General features: G+C 30.8%; 1 protein-coding gene across 1 annotated transcript in view; it reads right to left on the bottom strand.

Annotated features, from left to right (window-relative positions):
- Window positions 1-19,499, bottom strand: part of LOC133205545 (probable G-protein coupled receptor CG31760) — a 43,868-nt gene that overhangs the window by 13,128 nt on the left and 11,241 nt on the right. Inside the window, exon 3 of the mRNA XM_061341383.1 lies at window positions 5,159-5,342. Within this exon, the coding sequence (XP_061197367.1) occupies window positions 5,159-5,342 (184 nt within the window). The remainder of the gene's footprint in view (window positions 1-5,158; window positions 5,343-19,499) is intronic.

Below are 19,499 nucleotides of genomic sequence, written 5' to 3'. Positions count from 1 at the left end.
ACCCCCCCCCCCCCCGGGAAGAGGGGGGGGGGGGATGAACTGACATTTTTAAGCATATACTGGTAAGGGTCTGGAATCTAATTCTCTTTAGAAAACAGCTACATGGTTTTATTGATTGTGTGGATACAACGTCTTTTGCATTTTACTGTGTGTGTGTGTGTGTGTGAGTTGGCGGGGGTGGGGGGTTAATTTTATGTCATCTAATGTAAATTACAGAATCAATCAATAAAATGCCTGATGTTAAAGGAGAGAGAGGGGGGGATCCCGATAAATGTTTTTAAACAAAATTGCATCAATCAATAAAATGCCTGATGTTAAAGGAGAGAGAGGGGGATCCCGATAAATGTTTTTAAACAAAATTGCAATTAAAGTTTTAAATAATATAATGAAAACAAATACATTTATTTTTTAAGAAATTTTCCAGCGAAATGATAGACGTTTACAGCAGCTTAATACATTTTTTATTAGAAAAAAAATAGCATATGCTATTCTTAAATGAATGGGACTGCTCTAAAACTAAACAAATAACGATGGAAATTATAGTAAATAGTTTAGACATCGGGATCGAGATGCCTCCCTCACCTCGATACGTATACGGATACGTATACGGATACGTCAGAAAGAACAATCTCTAGTAGTAAGTATCCCCTGTCGACCGGTATCACCTGCCATGAGCCCTATGTAATGACGGAATGCTCCGTAGTCAAATTTAGTATAAAAACAAAGGTATGAAACACGTCAGTCAAAATAAAACCCAATTATAGTTTATATTTGTGAACAAGGTCATTATAACGACCAAAGAATGTACGAAATGCTGACTTTGAACAAGATTGTTGAAATCCCTGTAACATTACTTATCTGTCAGTAGCCTGCCTCGGTATAAAAATTGATTGTACTCAAAACATGCTCTTGAGTATCGAAAAGTTTGGAACCATATACAGGAGATAGGGGAATATCACTACAAAAAATAAGGAAATTTGCGATGGAAAAGCTGATGTCATCTCGTTTTTCATACAAATTAATTGTTAGTTAGCCCTTATCGTCTATAGTCGCTAAAACGTCATAATATGAAACAGATGTGGTCGACTCTTTGGTGTATTATTTCGAGTTCGCTGGGATATATCGAGTCGATTCATGAATGGAAGTAACTATTGTTAATTGATAAAACGTCGTCGATATATCTGATTGTCGAGTTGAAGGCTACAGCAAGTATTTTCTTCTCACATAGAAGTTTCTGAATGAATTCTGCTTCATAGTAATATACAAACAGGTCGGCAATAAATGAGCACAATTGGTTCCAATCGAAATTCCAACAGTTTATTTGGAAGACCTGGTCTCTGAACACTACATAAATGTCGTGTATGAGGAACTCCAGCATCCTTTCAATAATAACTTCAGAGTACTTTTGTGTAGATTCAGAGTAATTTTGAACAAAGTAATTTTGTTGATGACCAATAACAAGATACAAAAATTTCTCAGTTCCATTCTCATAGCAGAAGCAGTTGTCTATGACATCATTAAGCCTAGTTTTTAATTTATCGTGAGGAATGGTTGTATTAAGTGTAGAAAAGTTCTGATGAAGAAATAATGGAGAAAATATTTAGTGGATGATATTGATTAGTAATAGACAATACCTAGAACCTTGAAAAACCACTTCCTGTCCAATTCGATAGAAAAAAATTTTTAAAAACAGCTTTGAAGAGTACTGTTCAGACACTTAAAATCCTAAGTGCAACTCAGGGGAAAACAAAGGACAACTGCTTAGGGAAATAATTAGCAATGTTTTGAATTTTAAAAAAAATCACTATAGAATCATATTTTAGTTTGTTAAAGGCCAGAATGTTTTACTTTATTACATGATTAGATTAGACTATCTTTGGACATGCTAAGATTGAGGTCATAATATTCTCTTTTTAACATCTTTTAAAATTACATCTTCAATAAAGTTAGATTTGAAACATTGCAGTTGTTTTTTTAAATGAGACCAATTTGAAATCAAATTTATAATATTCAGTTCGAGGGCCAATAAAAACAATGACAATATCAGTCAAGGAAAAGAGAATAAGAAGAAATTAAACGAAAAACTAATTGTAGACTGAGTTTATCTTATTGCTTAGGTTCAGCCATTTATAAATGACAGACTGACAACAACATGCTTGTGTAAAAAATAAAAAGGTCAACAGTATATACAACTAAAAAATTCTCAAATGATCTATAGTTTACAATATAAAATTAGGAGGTTAATAATTCTAAAATACTTTGCCTTACTATAATAATTTGACACTTTACTGGGAAACTATCTTAAGTTCTGAAGCAATAACATTTCCCGAATTTTAAATCAATAACGGTTAAAACAGAAATTAGTGTTTAATGCCTTAAAAATGAAAACTTTAATAAATGAAATTTAATAGCAACTCGAATTTCTTATTTTAAAAAGTTTAACTTGCTATGGGAATTAATTTTAAACCTTCCTTCATAACAAACAAAAAAAAAAAAATAAAATGGATAAAAGAAAACTGAGGAATTTTGATTAACAATAGTACACGATAATTATTAAACAATAGGTTACTTTAGCAGTTAGTTTGTTTTTTGCCAGGAATTATATACAGTTTTTAACTTTTTATTGACAAAGTGCTACGGAGACTAAACACTAACTAATTTGAGACGGTTTAAACAACATATTAATGCCTCGGTAAACCCACATCAATCAATTTCGATGACAATTCCAGATGAAAATGAAGTTCTTTATTTTCGACAAGTCTGGTGTCTATTTAGTTGCTCTATTATTTGTAAGCACTAATCCAGAGGTGTTGTGATATCGATTCTCGAATTTATGACAGAAAATTCTCTCATTTACTTGACAGGAAGAAGGGGATCGTGATAAATTCAAAGAATCTTCGAGACTGGAATTGAAACAATTATTTGAGAGAAAATGAAAGCGATAAAAATAAGCGAAAAACAGCATCAATTTCTCCCTATACCCAAACTTAATCTGCCTTATATTTAAAGAAGAAAATATATGAAAAGTCTTTAGGGATTCTCTGTGTCTTGGAGGATCTCTTGTAGAAAGGAGTGATACATGGGCAACTGCTTGTATATTCATCAAATGATTGATAGATGCAATTTTTCTTCATCATAAATCCCCTCTCCACAAAAATAAATCTTTCAAGTAAAAGCATATCTATCAATTAAAATTGAGATTGTTGATCAGAATTAGCTAAATGTCTTTTAAAGTAATGATTTGAAATAGATAGCCAGAATACAAAGATTATATCATTATTGTTGCTTTAAATTCTGTGTTATGTGTAATTACAAGAAAACTTTAACTCGATCGGATATTCATATTTGCAACGAACTCTCTAAAGATCCAAATTTGGATTTCACACTTGTGAGACTAGTAATAGTACAGTATAACTTTAGTAAAAGGATTTTTCCCTCTAGTAGAAAATCCGTTCGTCGAGAGCCTTTAATTTGGTGTCAAGAACTTTTTAAGTTAAAACTTTCTTTGGAATTCAAGAATTCCAATTCAGTTCCAAACTGTGTAAAAGGGAGAGAGGTTAAAACTTTATTCTCGATTTTTGTGTTTTAAGGCATGTCATTAATTGTTTGATTGTTTTTCATCTTCTTCGTTCTTTTTTTTAAAGGATATAAATAGACAGTCTCATCTGAGGATGGCATGACCAGCAAATAGACCTATAGAAACACAGAACCATTTAGTTTTTTAAATCTATTTTACAGCTTGAAGTTGAGAATATCTTCTCGGAATTAAGTTTAAAGGCTAACAACCTTCAACATTTCATTTTGAACAGAAAAAATAAAAATTTTATTTGTATAAATAAACCCTATTAAATCGTGTTATTAGTTCAATCATTTTAATTATACATGACAGGATTGCTTCCATCTCCCGACAGTTCCTGACTAATAAAACTCTTACAGAGGTGCTTTTTCCCGTCAATGACCGAAGGCTCTAATTAAACGCTTTGCTACGTAGGACAAAGCTTAGTGATTCAAGACTTTTCAGGAAATAACGTGACAATTATAAAACAAATTATTGTAAAACGTTGACCTTAAATAATTATTGGGGTGTGAAGTTTTTTTTCATTCTTATTCAAATGCTTGGTACGTATACTGTACTGTTATACCCAAATTACGTACCAAAAAAGAGAGAAAAGAAACCGGTCATTAATGCACTCCTACATATACATGTACAGCTGCATAACTCAGTGACTAATGATAAAATCGATAGCATTGGACGATACAGCCATGGAATGATTTCGTCTTAAGGTCACCAGACCCCGACAGAATCATTAACACCCAATGTTTTCCCGCTGCTTTTTATTTCGTATCTGACTTCCTTGATGATATCAGAGAAATTCATCTCTGATGTTTATGGTATAGGAACTCTCATGGTCTGCAAAAATAATCGCGTTACTGAGCCTTAAATATCAGGATGCGATTAGTAATTGTTGATAATTATGTATAAGTCTGTTCTATTGTAGAAAGCTTGCGTGTCTTATTTGCCGTTTTGCTATGGAAAAAAATCCCAAATAATTTGCAATTTTAAATTCTCTAAACATACAGGCAGCATCGTTTTTCAAAGGGGGAGAAAAAACGAGAAAAAATTTGACAAGCAAAAAAAAAAAATGTCCAGACACGTAAAACCTATTCGGTGGGGTTAAAAAATAATGGACACAATAACATGACAGGATTATACCGTCCTAAAACATAAAATGTATTGGGGGTGTTGCTGGCCTTTCAATGAAAATTTCCAAACTAAATTAAAAAAAAAAATTAATCTTGGAATAAAGTGGGGAGGGGACAGGGTTCTTTCCTGTCCACGCCCCATGCTACATGTCTTTCCAAAAGCAAGCTAAAATCGATCGATATTATGTATTAAAAAAATTATTCTAATATTTTTTGAAATACTAATGAAGTTTTTTCAAATAAAATCATGCAACTGGAATTGAGTTTCAGTGTAGGGTATAATTATACAATGTGTTTGAGTTAAACATATTCAATAAGGACTGGAAGCGAGTCCGTTTTTGGTCATAAAGTCTCAAATCTATCAAAACCCTTCAAATACTGTCAAATTATCAACAAAATATTTTGAATACAATCAAATCAAAAAATCTTGTATTTCTTTTTCATTTACACTTACTTGAATTTAAATGTCCCATTTTTGTACCCAAAGAAAGGAACAGTATAGGTCATCATCCAGATGTCGCCACCACCGCAGTCAAAGTATGGCTTGCTCCAATGACCATTTTCATATGTCACAGTGATGACACTGTCGTTAATGACGTCACCATGCATACTTTGGTTATATCTTGGCTGTGCTGTCCCTAGAGATAAATAAAAGGAAACAATCATACTAACCATTTCTTTTATGTTATGACCTCAGTTGGTGATCAGCATTTTTTTATGATAAAAAACACAATTGTTTTCAGCATTTTCATGTAATATACCCAATAAAACCTTCTTCAGTTACACAAAAAGTGATGAAGAATCAAAATTACTTTTAATTAACCAAGTCCTAGGAGAATTTTTTTTCTTGTAATAACGGTTATTGCGTTAAAGATACTTTTAATATGAATTCGTTGACTATCTTAAACATGAATTTCAGTACGTATACACGTCTTCTAAATGTATAACAGACTCGTGGCTAGAACAAACTACTCATCTTAATAAATAATCCTCTTCAATAATAATTCTATTTTACTTTCCTTGGATGAATAACTGACAATTTTAAGTTCGCATGTACCCCGACAAGATACATGTATTGTAAAATAATGCATTATCAAAAATATTTTCGCATTTGTAAAATTTTTTTTTTAAAAAATCCATCAGAAATTTTCTAAAATTCTTTGCTACTTTTTTTCAATTTATTGCGATCACTGAATTATCTCGTTAGTATTTCGTATCATCATTGTATGGCATAATACAACTGTTCGAATATATGAGAATTCTACAAAAAACTACAAACCTATAGGTGGCGTATAATGTACTAGTACTGATAAAAACATCGAGTTTTTTTTTTTTTTTTTTTTTTTAAGGAATTGATTTTGCCAACATTTATCAATTTAGATTTTAAAGGGACAGCATTTTTAGGGGGAAAATCTATTTTCATTACTGTATGTAACTGTTATTTAGCATTTAAATAATGTTTAAGTCAGCTGTCGTAAAAAAAAAAAACTTGGAAATAGTTAATTGGAATTCAAAAAGATCAGGAATCTTCTTTTCCGAAGCACGTCTCTTTATAAAAGATTCTTGGCTTGAAAACTGTTGGAGTTCATTTTAGTCCATTATCTTGTCAAGATACAGCTTTTATTGGAATTTCTCTCACAAATCCATCTATTAGTACAACAACACTCTGATGAATTGCTAGACATTCAAATTGCTCCAGTTAAATTTCCTTCTCCTGAAGCTAATAACTACTAAGTAATTTTCAAACCATTCACGCCTGTGTATAATTTCCCTCAAAGTTACCAGTACTTTAACCTTATGAAAAAGAGGAAAAAGCAAAACTTGCATTACCAACTGTTTAGTACTTAAAATTTAAGTGTAACAAAACGTAACAGTTTCTATATACTGCTCATGTAGATTCACTTGTGTTGATTGATTCAATCCACAACGGCATTACAGTATGTAAATTTATTTTAACCACCTTTGTATAACAGGCACATGTATTGTGACTGAGGTGAGAAAACGTAAAAATATACTACTAAAATTTTGTTAAGTCTAGTATATTGATATTTCGTGAAATAGGAAATACATGTAAATGCAATACTTGGTGTACATGGATTTACTTCTGCAAGATACAAGTAAAACAACACACAATGTCGTTTACCTATTTTGATGTACACGTGTATGAAAACTTCAATAATTTGGACAAATGTTTTACAATTTAAGGAACTAAGATAAGACTTTTACCTTGAATATTTTTTATTATTACCGGTATTTACTGACTATACAAAACTTCCATTCATTTAAGCAGGTCTGAAATTTGAATCCTGAATAAAGCATGATCATAATAGACATGTTGTTACCTCGTACTAAGTATGCAAAATCGTAATCAACAGTAGCACTGTCTTTAATGAACTCCAACATTTATCATCTTAAAAAACAAAATAAATTACTCGAATTTTTTAAACCTATCCTTTTGGCATATTTTCATTTAGAATTGACGTTTATGTGAAATTACTCAAATTATGAAATAATGTAAATATATCTTACTTGACATTTGGTTTCTAAAACAATTTAAAACAAACGCGTGGAAAGAAAAATGACATGCAAACATCCGCAGCTATTTTTCAGATTTTTTTTTTATTTCAGTGCACAGATCTTATTGTTTTCAATGAAGGTGGAAAAGTTTAAATATTGTTTAAGCAAGTGTATTTCAAAAGTAATAAATCACTAGAGGAGCAAACTACAGTATTTTTTTTTTTTTTGTTTTCAGTATCAAATTTTAAATTTGTTCAGAATATTGACAGATCCTGAGATGTCGTGCAGTGTTTCACCATTCTTACCTGGTTCATGGTTTTTTAAATAGTAGATTTAAAATATAAATTTCAAATAAAATTGAAAATGTTAATTTGAATGAAATAAATACAAAGTAATAGTATTTCTATACCGAAATAAAAAAAGAAGAATATATTAGTAATTATTAAACTGTAATATGATTTCTTTAAAATCATTTGTCAGCTTTAAATATTTTAAATATATTTCCAACAACCTAATTGAGTTTGTATTACATGTATAATACCTATACTTGATTCCAAAACCTCCAAACAAATAAATCCTTACAAACAAATATACATAACGGGATCTAGAAAATTTTCCACTCCCCATGGAAATATTAACAGCTTTGAAGGAGAAACTTCAGCAATACTGTGCAACAACACATTTGAGAAGTGGTGTTAATCAAATGTAGATACAAAAAAAAACTAAGAATTTTTATATAATTTTGAAAATTTGAAATGAAAAAAATTGCAAAATTAAGAATCACCGAAACGTGTGATTATTCAACACTTTGCACAACCATTTCTTTCATAAATTAAAAACCAGGCTTTTTAGTATCATAGACAACTGCTTCTTCAGAAAAATGGAACTGAGAAATTTCCGTATCTTGTTATTGGTCATCTGCAATCTTACTTTGATAAAAACCACTCTGATTCCACACACAAGGAGCATGAAGTTGATATTAAAAGATGTCAGAGTTCGTCATTGATAATATGTATAGTCTTTGGAGATCAGGTATTTCAACAATCTGTTGAAATTCCTTTCAACTAATTATAATTGTGCCCCTTTATTAGCAGACCTGCTTTTGCATTCACATAAAGCAGAATTTATTCAAAAACTTTTATATACCCTTACTCATATAGCAATATATCTTTCTCATCTGCTTATGGTATTTACGTCCCCCTGTTGATTTGATATGCAAGAACATGTACGAACAATTCCTCAACCGAGGCAGGATACTGTCAGATAATTTGATATTTCAAGAATATCAACAATCTCGTTTTAAATCAACATTTCACAACTTCTTTGGTCGATATTTTGACATTGTTTGTAATAACAACCTGTCATTTGGTCAAATGTTGACGATGAATTCATTACACATTGGCAGTCCATTATTTTTATATCTGTATACCGAATTGTCCATAGAATACACTGTTTAACCGATGGAGACAAAGGACTCACGATGGGTGTTACCGGTCTACAGGGGATGCTTACTCCTCCATGCAAATGTATAAACTTTAATGAATATATATATATATATATATATATATATATATATATATATATATATATATATATATATATATATATATATATATATATATATATATATATATGTATGTATGTATGTATGTATATCCCACTTGTAATGAGTATCACCTTTATAAAAGAGATATCCATTAATTTTGATTGCGTCTTTGTAAGAACGACTTCAAGGGTCCTTGGTCCTTGTAATGGCATCAGTCAAATTATGTCGATGAAAGTGCTTATAATGATATCATTTAAATTATGTCGTTACGCAACAAGAAGTCGTGACCAACACTCATTAAGTTCCATGTAAAAAGGTGATTTATATTCTCTTAAATTTGTAATCTTGAAAAGCTTCCGGAATAGGATGCACTAATGTCTCGATGTAACAATGACCTACATTTGCCATCTTAGAATGGAAAAGTAAAGTAAGATCTATTGATAACAATTCTTAAGGAACTTCTCTATCTTTTTACTACGAAAGCCCGGAAGGCTCTTTCGACATTCGAGATTCTAAATACAAAATTTGAAACACGAGACTAGAAATTCGAATTTCGAGATTCAATATCTTAATAAATCAATCAGAGGGCGGATTCAAGATTCCATTACTCACATTTGCTAAGTTTTGACTTTCAAGAAATCGTTGTTTATATTTGTAATTAATAGGTCATTTGATTAAATAATAATGCAAGAAAAAATGTTATATGTATCAAAACGAAATATAAGTGAATGTTTTGTTGAGCAAAATATGCTTAAATTCTTATTATAACCTGTCAAATGAAATAATAGATTTATATCAAGAATATCTATGTGGTGGAATGGCCAGTTTTACTGTGTACATTTTGTGTACAGTTTGGGGTTGGCGGTGTGATAAGTAGATATCTTGTTATTCGTATTCTTTGTATTCTTTAGAAGTCTTTCGTTAAGAGACAAAAAGAGGTCTTACGGTAGATGACATGTGCCTAGTTACGAAGTGGCTAGTGTTAGAAAGTTGCAACTGACCAAGTTTGTGAAGCCACGAGACAATCCCTTAAAGGGGCTTAGACACAAAGGATTTGAAGTTGATATTTTCTCAAATTTTCTGTATAATATCATGACATATGTTGCTAGAATATTTCACAAGGAAAAATAATAAAAAAATTTATTGAATATATTAAAACTACGAATTTCGGGACGGGTTTGGTTGACATATATCCTTGCACTTTAACAAAGTAAACTTTATCCTTAATACTTTACCTTTAAAACATGGTCAGTGACTTCATTAATCTAGTAGTAAAATCCCACATGTTTTTTTTTTAAAATCTCGGTTAAAATATTATAAGCAATTAATTCCTCTGGAGGATCTCGAATCTGAGGGGAGATATGAGGAATGAATTTCCTTTGGTCATAATTTGACGTTTATCTAAAAGACATCCATTAATTTGTATGGTGGTGTTTTTTATTTAATGATGAGAGGCAACCACTGTCTTCTCTTTAAAGGAAGTATAGTACATGTACCTTTGCATTAAATCTAGCAACCTTCACGTATTCTTATATATGAGATGTGAATCCTATCAAGATTTAACAAAACATAGCTCAAGCAATATCTATAAGTATGGGGATTGATAAAAGCCTTTAGAGCATTCGGATATATCTATAAAAGTAATCTGTAAGTTCCGTTGAGCAATTTTAGTAATTGAATAAAATTGGGAAAAGAATATTATTTTTGAATTAGTGTCTTTGCTCAGTCTATCTGGAATTTTTATGTGATAGAAAGTGTTGACAATAAATATTGCTACTAGCTGGCCTATTCTATTGTAAATAGATAAATAGAAGATATGACGAATAGAGATTATATATAATGCACTTTGAAGAACAAAAATAGAAGCAATTTGTAAATTGTCACTTAAAAGTTGCAAAAAGTAATTAACCTTTACTAGAATTTTACGAACCCAGAACGAAGGCGGGGGCATATTGTTCCACTTAATTTTGTCCACAAGGATTCTGGCAGATGTCTTGGACAATCTTAATGAAACCTCGTGATAATAATTATCACCAAGTGTAGTCGTGCTTGCAACATTCAAAATGGCCGTCGTTGCTATGGAAACAGAGGAAGGACAGTTTTGATTGATATGTGCTATGACTTGAAAATAGCAAAGTTTTAGTAACACTTGATTATCAACATCATAAAATAGAATGGCTCTTTTGGGTGTGACCGGTCGGCAGGGAATGCTTACTCCTCCATGGCACCTGATCCCACCTCTGATGTCTTAGAGGTCCGTGTTTGCTCTGCTCCTATTTTGTAATGTTTAATGGACTTTTGAACTCGAAAACTGTTTGTTATCTCCACATATTTCACGAAATTCTTTATGAGAATCTTTTCATGACTGAACATGAAATACAATTAGTACAAACGGTGTGACGGTGTTGTGAGTGTGTTTCTTTTAAAAAAAAATACATTGCATATTTTTCGAAATGAAGAGGAATCGGATCAGATACTGGATTGAATCAACTCGACTCTTATCAGGGACAAATGATATTCATTATAAAATATATATAGAGAGAGGAAGATTTTTACGGAAAATTTACCGATTTATTGAAATCAGATCATAAAATTATTCAGGTAAAAATATAACATGATTAACATGATTAAAGCAATATAACCATTATTTTTGAGAATTTTATTTTGCTGTAAAATGTGGTATCATGATAATTCTGCACGTTATTAAATCTTAAAATTAATTTTTGTACAGAAGGACAAGAAAGACGATAAGTGTAATTTGCTTTAATCAGGGTTTCTATAATGTTTTTGCAGCCCAAATATGAATAACAGAAGAAAATAAACCTTCATTTTTTTGTTGTTCTTGAAATAGTAAGTTACAATTTTACAAGAAAATCTTCCGAGATAAATATTGAAGCCTATATTGCGAAAGAGGCCTTTCCAGATAAACTATGCTGTTTTGCCAATATCAAGCACAAGCTTTATTTTTCGTAAAGATAAACAAGACTTCTTGTTTTTTGTTTGATAACATACGACAAGCCGGAATGTGTGAAAAATATGAAAGTTCGGAAGGCTCATTCAACATTCGAAATTCTAAATTCGAGATTTAATATATAAATTAACAAATTAGAAGGCGGATTCAAGATTCCATTACTCTCCTTTGTTAAGTTTTGCCTATCAAGAATTCGTTGTATATATTTGTATTTAACAAATTATTTGATTAAATAATAATGCAAGAAAGAATACTATGTGTATTAAACGGAAATAAAATGCAATTTGGGTTCAGTTGCAAAGTTAGTAAGCAAAGTATGCTTAAATTCTCATTATTGCCTGTTAAACATATTTAGATAGATTTATATAAAGAATATTATGTAGCGGAATGGTCACATAAATAAGAGTAAAGAATTAACCCCAATACGTACATAGGGAAAAAAGAAAATGATAAGAAGTACTATATTAGTACAAATTTTATAATTATTATTATTTTCATATGGTTGTATATATGTTCTCCAGAAACTTGTGTTTAGATTGGTTATGTATCGTTCGACACCCGCCCGGTCTCCTAATAAATTGTTATCGTATCTAATTGGTTTGCCCAAGTATGACTGAAACGCTTCCCAAGTATGATTGAAAAGCTTTGAAGAAAGCTAGTTAAGACTTAAAAACACAAGGCGGGTGTGACCGGTCAGGACAGGACAGGAGATGCTTACTCCTCCATGTCACCGGATCCCACCTCTGTTATATTTAGAGATCTGTGTTTGCTCTGCTCCACAATGGACTTCTAAGCTTGATTACTGTTCGTTATCTTCATATTTCTAAAGAGCAAGAAACAAACAGAAGCAGATTTTAATGTTAATATTCAAGATTACAGTGCTTGCAATTGAAAATACCGGCCAACAATGTTTTCAAGTGCACTTCAAGTAATAATAACTGAAGTTGTCAGGTCTAGATTGAATCTGTCTTCACTACAGACACTCTTTCCTGATTTTTCTGGCATTTTCCTCGCCCTTTCTTTAAATAAGGTGCCTAATCTCTCTACAGGCAATATTCTCGTTTACACTTCCTCCTCCTTAATGTGTTAAAATCTCAAGGTAAAGCAATATTGTATTACCCTTTGGGGATTAACTTTTCTCTTTTTCTTGACACTTCGTGTCCCAAATTCATATTTTTATATGTTTGGGATTCTAAGAACTTACTCTTTCAGTGACTAGCACTAGTTTCTAATGGTAATTTGTATTTTGTTCATGATTTCAAGTACGTCGACTACCATTTGCAATCAATGCAGTAGAAATTAAAAATTGTAGAAGTTCCAAATAACAAATAAAATAATGAAATAAAATTGATTATCAGAACCCTTAAGGGCTTTCTTTTTTAGTCACTGGTACTGTAGATTGATTACTTTTGGAGGTTTAGCCACTCACTAAAGTCACAAAAAATAAATGTAGCTGGAACCCATGTAATATACTTGAATAGGCCACTTAATATGAAATTTATCGCTATATGTTTTTAAATAAGTGCCTGACGAGACACATCACTATAATACCTAGCATTTACCAGAATGACAACAATACACAAATTATATGCATAATTGCAAATCTAATTACACAATGTCGCCTCTTTAATCCGATAATTCGAACCATCCTGCAAGCAAGTCTAACAAACTTTTTAAAATAATTATAAGAAGTATGATTCAAAGCGTACTTAAGCCTTAGAGTTTGGTGATGCCACTTCTAAGTTCGGCATACATAGAATCAAAGCCAAAATAAATCGATGACATCAGCAAAGAATAAATTCAAAATCTTGTTAAAGATTGGACGAGGTCGTAAAGTACTTTTTTATATAAATAACTAGCAGGTAATTGTAGGATATTTTTCAAAAACATAAATATACAGGAGGCTAATGCAAAAATTTCGAAATTAAAAAAAATTCCAATGACGCAGAAAAAGACAAAACGACTGTATTTAATGTAAATTCATGTCTCATAGGCACACACGGTACTCTTTTCCATATGAAATTACTAAACATCAAATTTTCTGTTTTTTTTTTTTTTTTTTTTTTTTTTTTTACATTTTCTTTCATTTTCACTTTGCCTCTGTCTGACATAGGCTGTGAAGTCATAGTTGAGACGTCATAGCATCGCATAAACAACACATTTGGAGAAACTTTGGTAGTTTTATTCTCTGTCAGAATGATTTATTTACTCTCCCTATCTTATAACAGACCAGGGAGTGTTTTTACATTCCTCGTAAAGGGAAGGAAAATCTCGAGTTTTGCAGCACTTCTGATATTCTTTCACACAGTGACAAAATATCACTTTGATATTCTTTCACACAGTGACAAAATCTCACTTTTATTTAATAAATAAATCACAATATTTCACTGTTGAAAATGTAATAAATGTACTTATTTTCAATTACTTTAACAAACTACATAATAAAAGCATCTAGTGCCAAAGATTTTCAGTCTTATTTTTTTTTTCTTTAGTCTTTTCCTTTTATCGTTTAGAACCTAATTTGGTACATTGTCATTATTGTATGTAGTGTTTTGTCACAAAAAAATTTATGGTCGAGATTCAGGAGAACAGCAAAAGAACCTAAAATAGGTGCAAAATTCTTAGATTAATTTACAATTCTGGTATATCCAGCATCACTTCAGACAAAATCCTATTAGTGTTTCTTTTGTGGCTGTCTGTAGGCATCCCACTATTCTTTTTCTTCGTCACCTAATCTTCTTTAGATACTGGACATGGTGTTGTGATCAATCGCGGAGGTCAAGGGAGACCTCGTTTATCCCCCAAAGTCGTTGACACTCAATGGAAAGACGTCAATACTCCCATTATATTCTGATCATATATTCTTCTCCTTTAGGATTTTTCCCCTTACTCTTACTTTATGTCCTTTATCATCTACCTCTTTTTGACTTCTTCATCATATTGAAACAAATTAAAAAAATTACGATAATCTGAAATATAAGTAACAATAATAATTTTGAGTCTCTAACTAGTTTAACATAGAGAAAAAACTGTGGATGACATTGAAAAGTGTAATGACGTCCCATCAGCTCTTGGTACTTTTCAAAAACGGTTATATTTAACAATGATAATGTCATTCATCACACTTGTCGAACATTAGTATGAAACATGCATGTTCTTTATTGAATTTTGAAGTTCTGATACTTACGATAAATTACACGACCTAATGTTCAACATTCAAGGTAATGTTCATTATCTAACATGCTTTTTCTATTAATTATGAGAGTGCACTATTACTTTTTGAAAGAAAATTGTGATTGTCCTCCATACTATATGATTATTTCATGACTTCACAACTTTACATTCTTGATAGTTGAAGAAATTATTTGTGGAGTCTGCTTTTTTGACATAAATAAATCATTTCTATTTTTTTTTTTTTTTTTTTTTTTTTTTTTTTTTGACATAAACTAGAATTCTTTAGAGATATCGTTATTGTAAATATGAGATTTGATATGGCTCTAAGATATATGATCTATTTTGTAGAAATAACGAAGTGTAGAGAATATTGAATTGGGATAAGAAAAAAGAATACGATGGTTCTTTTTTTTAAATGAGCATTTTATGGAATTTCATTTTTTAAATTTATGATTATTATTTTAGATTTAAGATTGTTTCCGTATCTAAATAGGATACATACAAGTTTTTCGGACAAAAGAAACCAATAGAATACTTATAAGCATTCCAACTGAAAGTGTCATTAGAGGTTTTTTTTTAAAAGATTCTGAGAGAATGAAAATAGTATTGTCTATATTCTGAACTGTAGAATACTTAGGGAAAAAAAAGAACAAAATCCAAAGATATCACAGATCTATTACAGATATTGATCACGTCATGAAAAATTAACCTCCCTTAAACATTACAGTTATCGATCTATGCTTAAGTAAAATACTTCCTCGCTTTGGGGGCCCCTGTTGACATCCGTCCGTATCTATGATAATCAAGGCATCACTTGTAAGCAGACAATGTATTGCTTAGTAATTGACACGAATACGTTTTAAAACATCTTGAAGTATCTTTGAGAACGCACATATTTCCATCAAAGTGCTGTTTATGTAGGTAGACAATGTTAGACATGTAGCTATGTTTGGAATCTGTTTTCTGTACTCGTGAAATGATGTTTTTAAAATTGAATCATACATCACAGGGAAATTTTGATGTCGTATTGCCATCTGTATTTGAAGATGACATTTCACCTCGTTATTTTTATTTATTTTTCTTTTTGTTGCCTTTTTTCCTTTCTCCTTTATGTTGTTAAAGTTCAATTTCACATGTGTAAGTTTTATGATTTTGTTGTATATTTTAAGGTAGTCCGATCCTCAGGTTCTGAAATTCAGCAGTTAATATTGAAAATGCTAACAAAAATCTCTCTGAATTCATAAAGTTAAATGCATTTGCCTATGGTATTTCTTCAAAGTTCATCATTAAAGTTAATCTTATTATGTAGGGAAAATTATCAAATCTCAAATATATTTTCAGGAAACGCGAATGAAAGCATTAGCTATGCATCTTCCAATTGCAAATTGATCAAAAAATACATTTTAGAATTTAAAAAAAAAACCTTAAGGTATCCAGGCATTCGGAAAAAGTTGCATGTTCTTCATACTTCTACGACATTTTAGTTTTTTTTTTTCATTTTTTCAAACACAGTTTCTTAGACTTCAAAGAACCATAAATCATAATGAGATATATGGAATGAAAATTGTTGCACAAAAACATTTCAATTTCAAGCTTTATTTTGAGACTTTTTAAATCAAATAATAATTTTAAGAGTTATCCTTCCTGGCTAAGAATCGGATATCCTTAAATATAAAAGTTCAGTCAGAAAAAAAGTAAAATTTGTTAAATCGAGGACCATATTACAATTAGAAAATTCATCCCGTTCGCTTTCCCACAGTCATCTGGAGTTCATAACAGGACGCCCGCCACAATAATGACCATTAATGCTTTAGACTATATTGTGAAATTGCCAGCAATATCAATCAACTTTTCTTTGTAATAACCTTTTTCCTTATATACTCACACATCGCTGTAAAATTTTAATGATACTTTTGTAACAATTTACAATATTTTCATCCACATGTACATGCAATTGACTATAAATGTCATCTGCGTATTTGTACAATTTTAAATAAATTGATAATCTGGGTTTTAAAAAAAAATTGTAAGAATACAAATCATAGAAAAAAGTGTAAATAAAATAATAGCCAGTGCTTCAAGAATATTCATGAAACAGTCTTTAACGATATTAAAAAATGTCAGTGACACTTTAAAACTATGATTAACTGATTGTAGTGCACATATATCAAAGCAAATCGTCATAAAAAGGCGAGTTGAATGAAAAAAAAGTTCATTGATGAATGTTTTTTGTTCAAAAAACAAAAGTCAAATATAAAAATAAATACTATTGCTATATTTACTTAATTATTACACCGGTGAGCTATATCACTGTACGATCAATCAACTTAACTGTTAAACATATGCCTACCTATATCTGTTAGTGGCTATAAGTATAATATGTTGAATTATTAAATACCATGTGAATGGTGCAAACTAATACTGCAGACCCAAGCAACATTAACGCGCTCTTTAAAGGAACAGACATGGTGGAACTGAGATTGTTTTAAAATTATCTGGCGCTTGGAGGGAAAAATTTTGGTGTATCAAAAAATCTGATGTTAACACGATATGAATTTTCTATTCCCTCGTTCATCTAGTTTCCCACTTTTCTACATTTTTTTCCGATTCCCAATTACAATGTGGTCAGGGGAAGTCAAGATTAAGTAGCTACGTGTCTTTCATTGGAAGCTTTCACCTTTTCTTTCAATTTCACATTAAAGGACAAGGAACGTTTACAAAATCAAGATTCTTAATAGCTAATCGTATTGGATTATGTCATTATGACGATTTCAATTAGATGGAGTGATTATACAAGAAATTCTTTGTTCTATTCTATAATCTAACTAAGTCAAATTCATTAAAAGAGGTTCAATAGAAGAATAAGGTTTCTAGAGTATAGAGAAAATTGAGTATCACAGGGATCTTTCAACGAACAAAAATTTAGGGAATTCATGAAAATTTCTTTACAACAAAGACATCTCACAGTAAGAATTTCTTATGTACACCAAACACTCGCTCATTTGTCTTATAAAACATGCTTTTCTGTCACATGTGCATAATTTTTATATTGTAAATATTTTTTAAGTATGTACACGGAAAATACCGACAAACATTAATATAATATTTAGTATAAATGGGTTTGGCGTCATTTTACTTTATCTTGAGTTATACAACAACTAGGTCTGCATCAAATTCGCAAAACACAATACTTTTTTCCTTTGAAACTTTTAAAAAGCTATTGCAAGTTCTTCAATACGCTGAAATTGTGATTATTGAAGGTTTGCGATGACAGACTCTTAGAACATCAAGTATTACCAAGATAATAATCAGGTCCTTAACTATAGGTATAGATAATGTTAACATTAGTTAAATTTTTATAATTAATAATAATAATTAATTTTTAAAAAGTTCATTCTTGCATCAGAGAATTAAGTTCAAGTTTACACGCTGCATTTCCTATTGACTTTTCAATTTTAAACCAACTCTACTGTGCAATTTAAAACAAATCCTCCAAAGTGTTGTTCTTCTCTTCTTCCTTTTTTCTTATATCAATAGTCCTGCTGAACACATCACTGCTGCTGACGTAAATATGTTTGAAAATGACTACTGGAAGCAATCACCTAAAAAGGTCCAAAATTTAGGAAGCCCTAATCTTTCAAATAGTAACAGACCTTCATTTTTATTATGAAATCCTTCAAGTATGTCTGACAATAGGCTATACATGAAAGGAAAGGCCTCGAGACTTTGACAAAATGGATAAAGAGTTTTAGAAATATATGAAAGTTTATCGTCCTCCTTTGCATAGACAGAAAGAATTACATATGATCTATTAATGTTTCAAGCTGATATAGCCCGTAACAATACCTGTCTCAGATTGTAAGGTTCATTATTACAACTGCTTTTTAGAACAACTTGACTTTGATTCACAGCTGATAATCCATCTTATTTTTACAGTTCCTTTCAAAGGTTGATAATCACTTTTCAGTTTTAAATACTTTAATATCCTATTCAACGGTAGTGAATTTGCTTTCCGTGCATATTCTTGATTTCGAAACTTCATAAAATTCTTAATAAACACAGATAAATTGTAAGGTCCAGAAATAGTTCTACCAGGTCTCTTTCTTTATTCATCATGAAAATATAAACTGCTCTGAAGGAGAAACCACAGACGTACTTGCTAAAACATATTCAAAAAAATTGTATAAAACAAATGTGGATTCTCAAAAAAAAAATCCAATGAACTTAAAGAAAATTTCAAATCACATTTTTTTTTTCAAAATCAATAGCATCGAAACGTCAAATACAAAATTACTTCGTAAAAAAGCATTTCTGATTCTAAGAACAGGAAATATCAGGTTGATATCAAAAAGATATTGGAGTTCCTCATTGGATTGATTAATTGATTGTATGCTGTTTTTTCGTCACATTCGAGAATTTTTCACTTAAATGGAGATGTCACCATATACTGGTGAAGAGCTTCAAATTTAGACCTTTATCAGGCACTCGGGGGCCATAGAGCATTTAGGGATCTTTATCGTGCCAAAACAACCTGACAGGGGGCCTCGGTTTTTAAGATCTCGTCCGAAAGACGCGCAACTTTTACTT

Source organism: Saccostrea echinata, unplaced genomic scaffold, assembly GCF_033153115.1.
Source record: "Saccostrea echinata isolate AGI-Se365-2 ecotype Australia unplaced genomic scaffold, CSIRO_AGI_Sech_v1 ptg000054l, whole genome shotgun sequence".
In the NCBI taxonomy this organism is placed as follows: domain Eukaryota; kingdom Metazoa; phylum Mollusca; class Bivalvia; order Ostreida; family Ostreidae; genus Saccostrea; species Saccostrea echinata.
The sequence above is the reverse complement of the archived record's forward strand: the minus strand, read 5'-3'. Positions and strand labels throughout refer to the sequence as shown.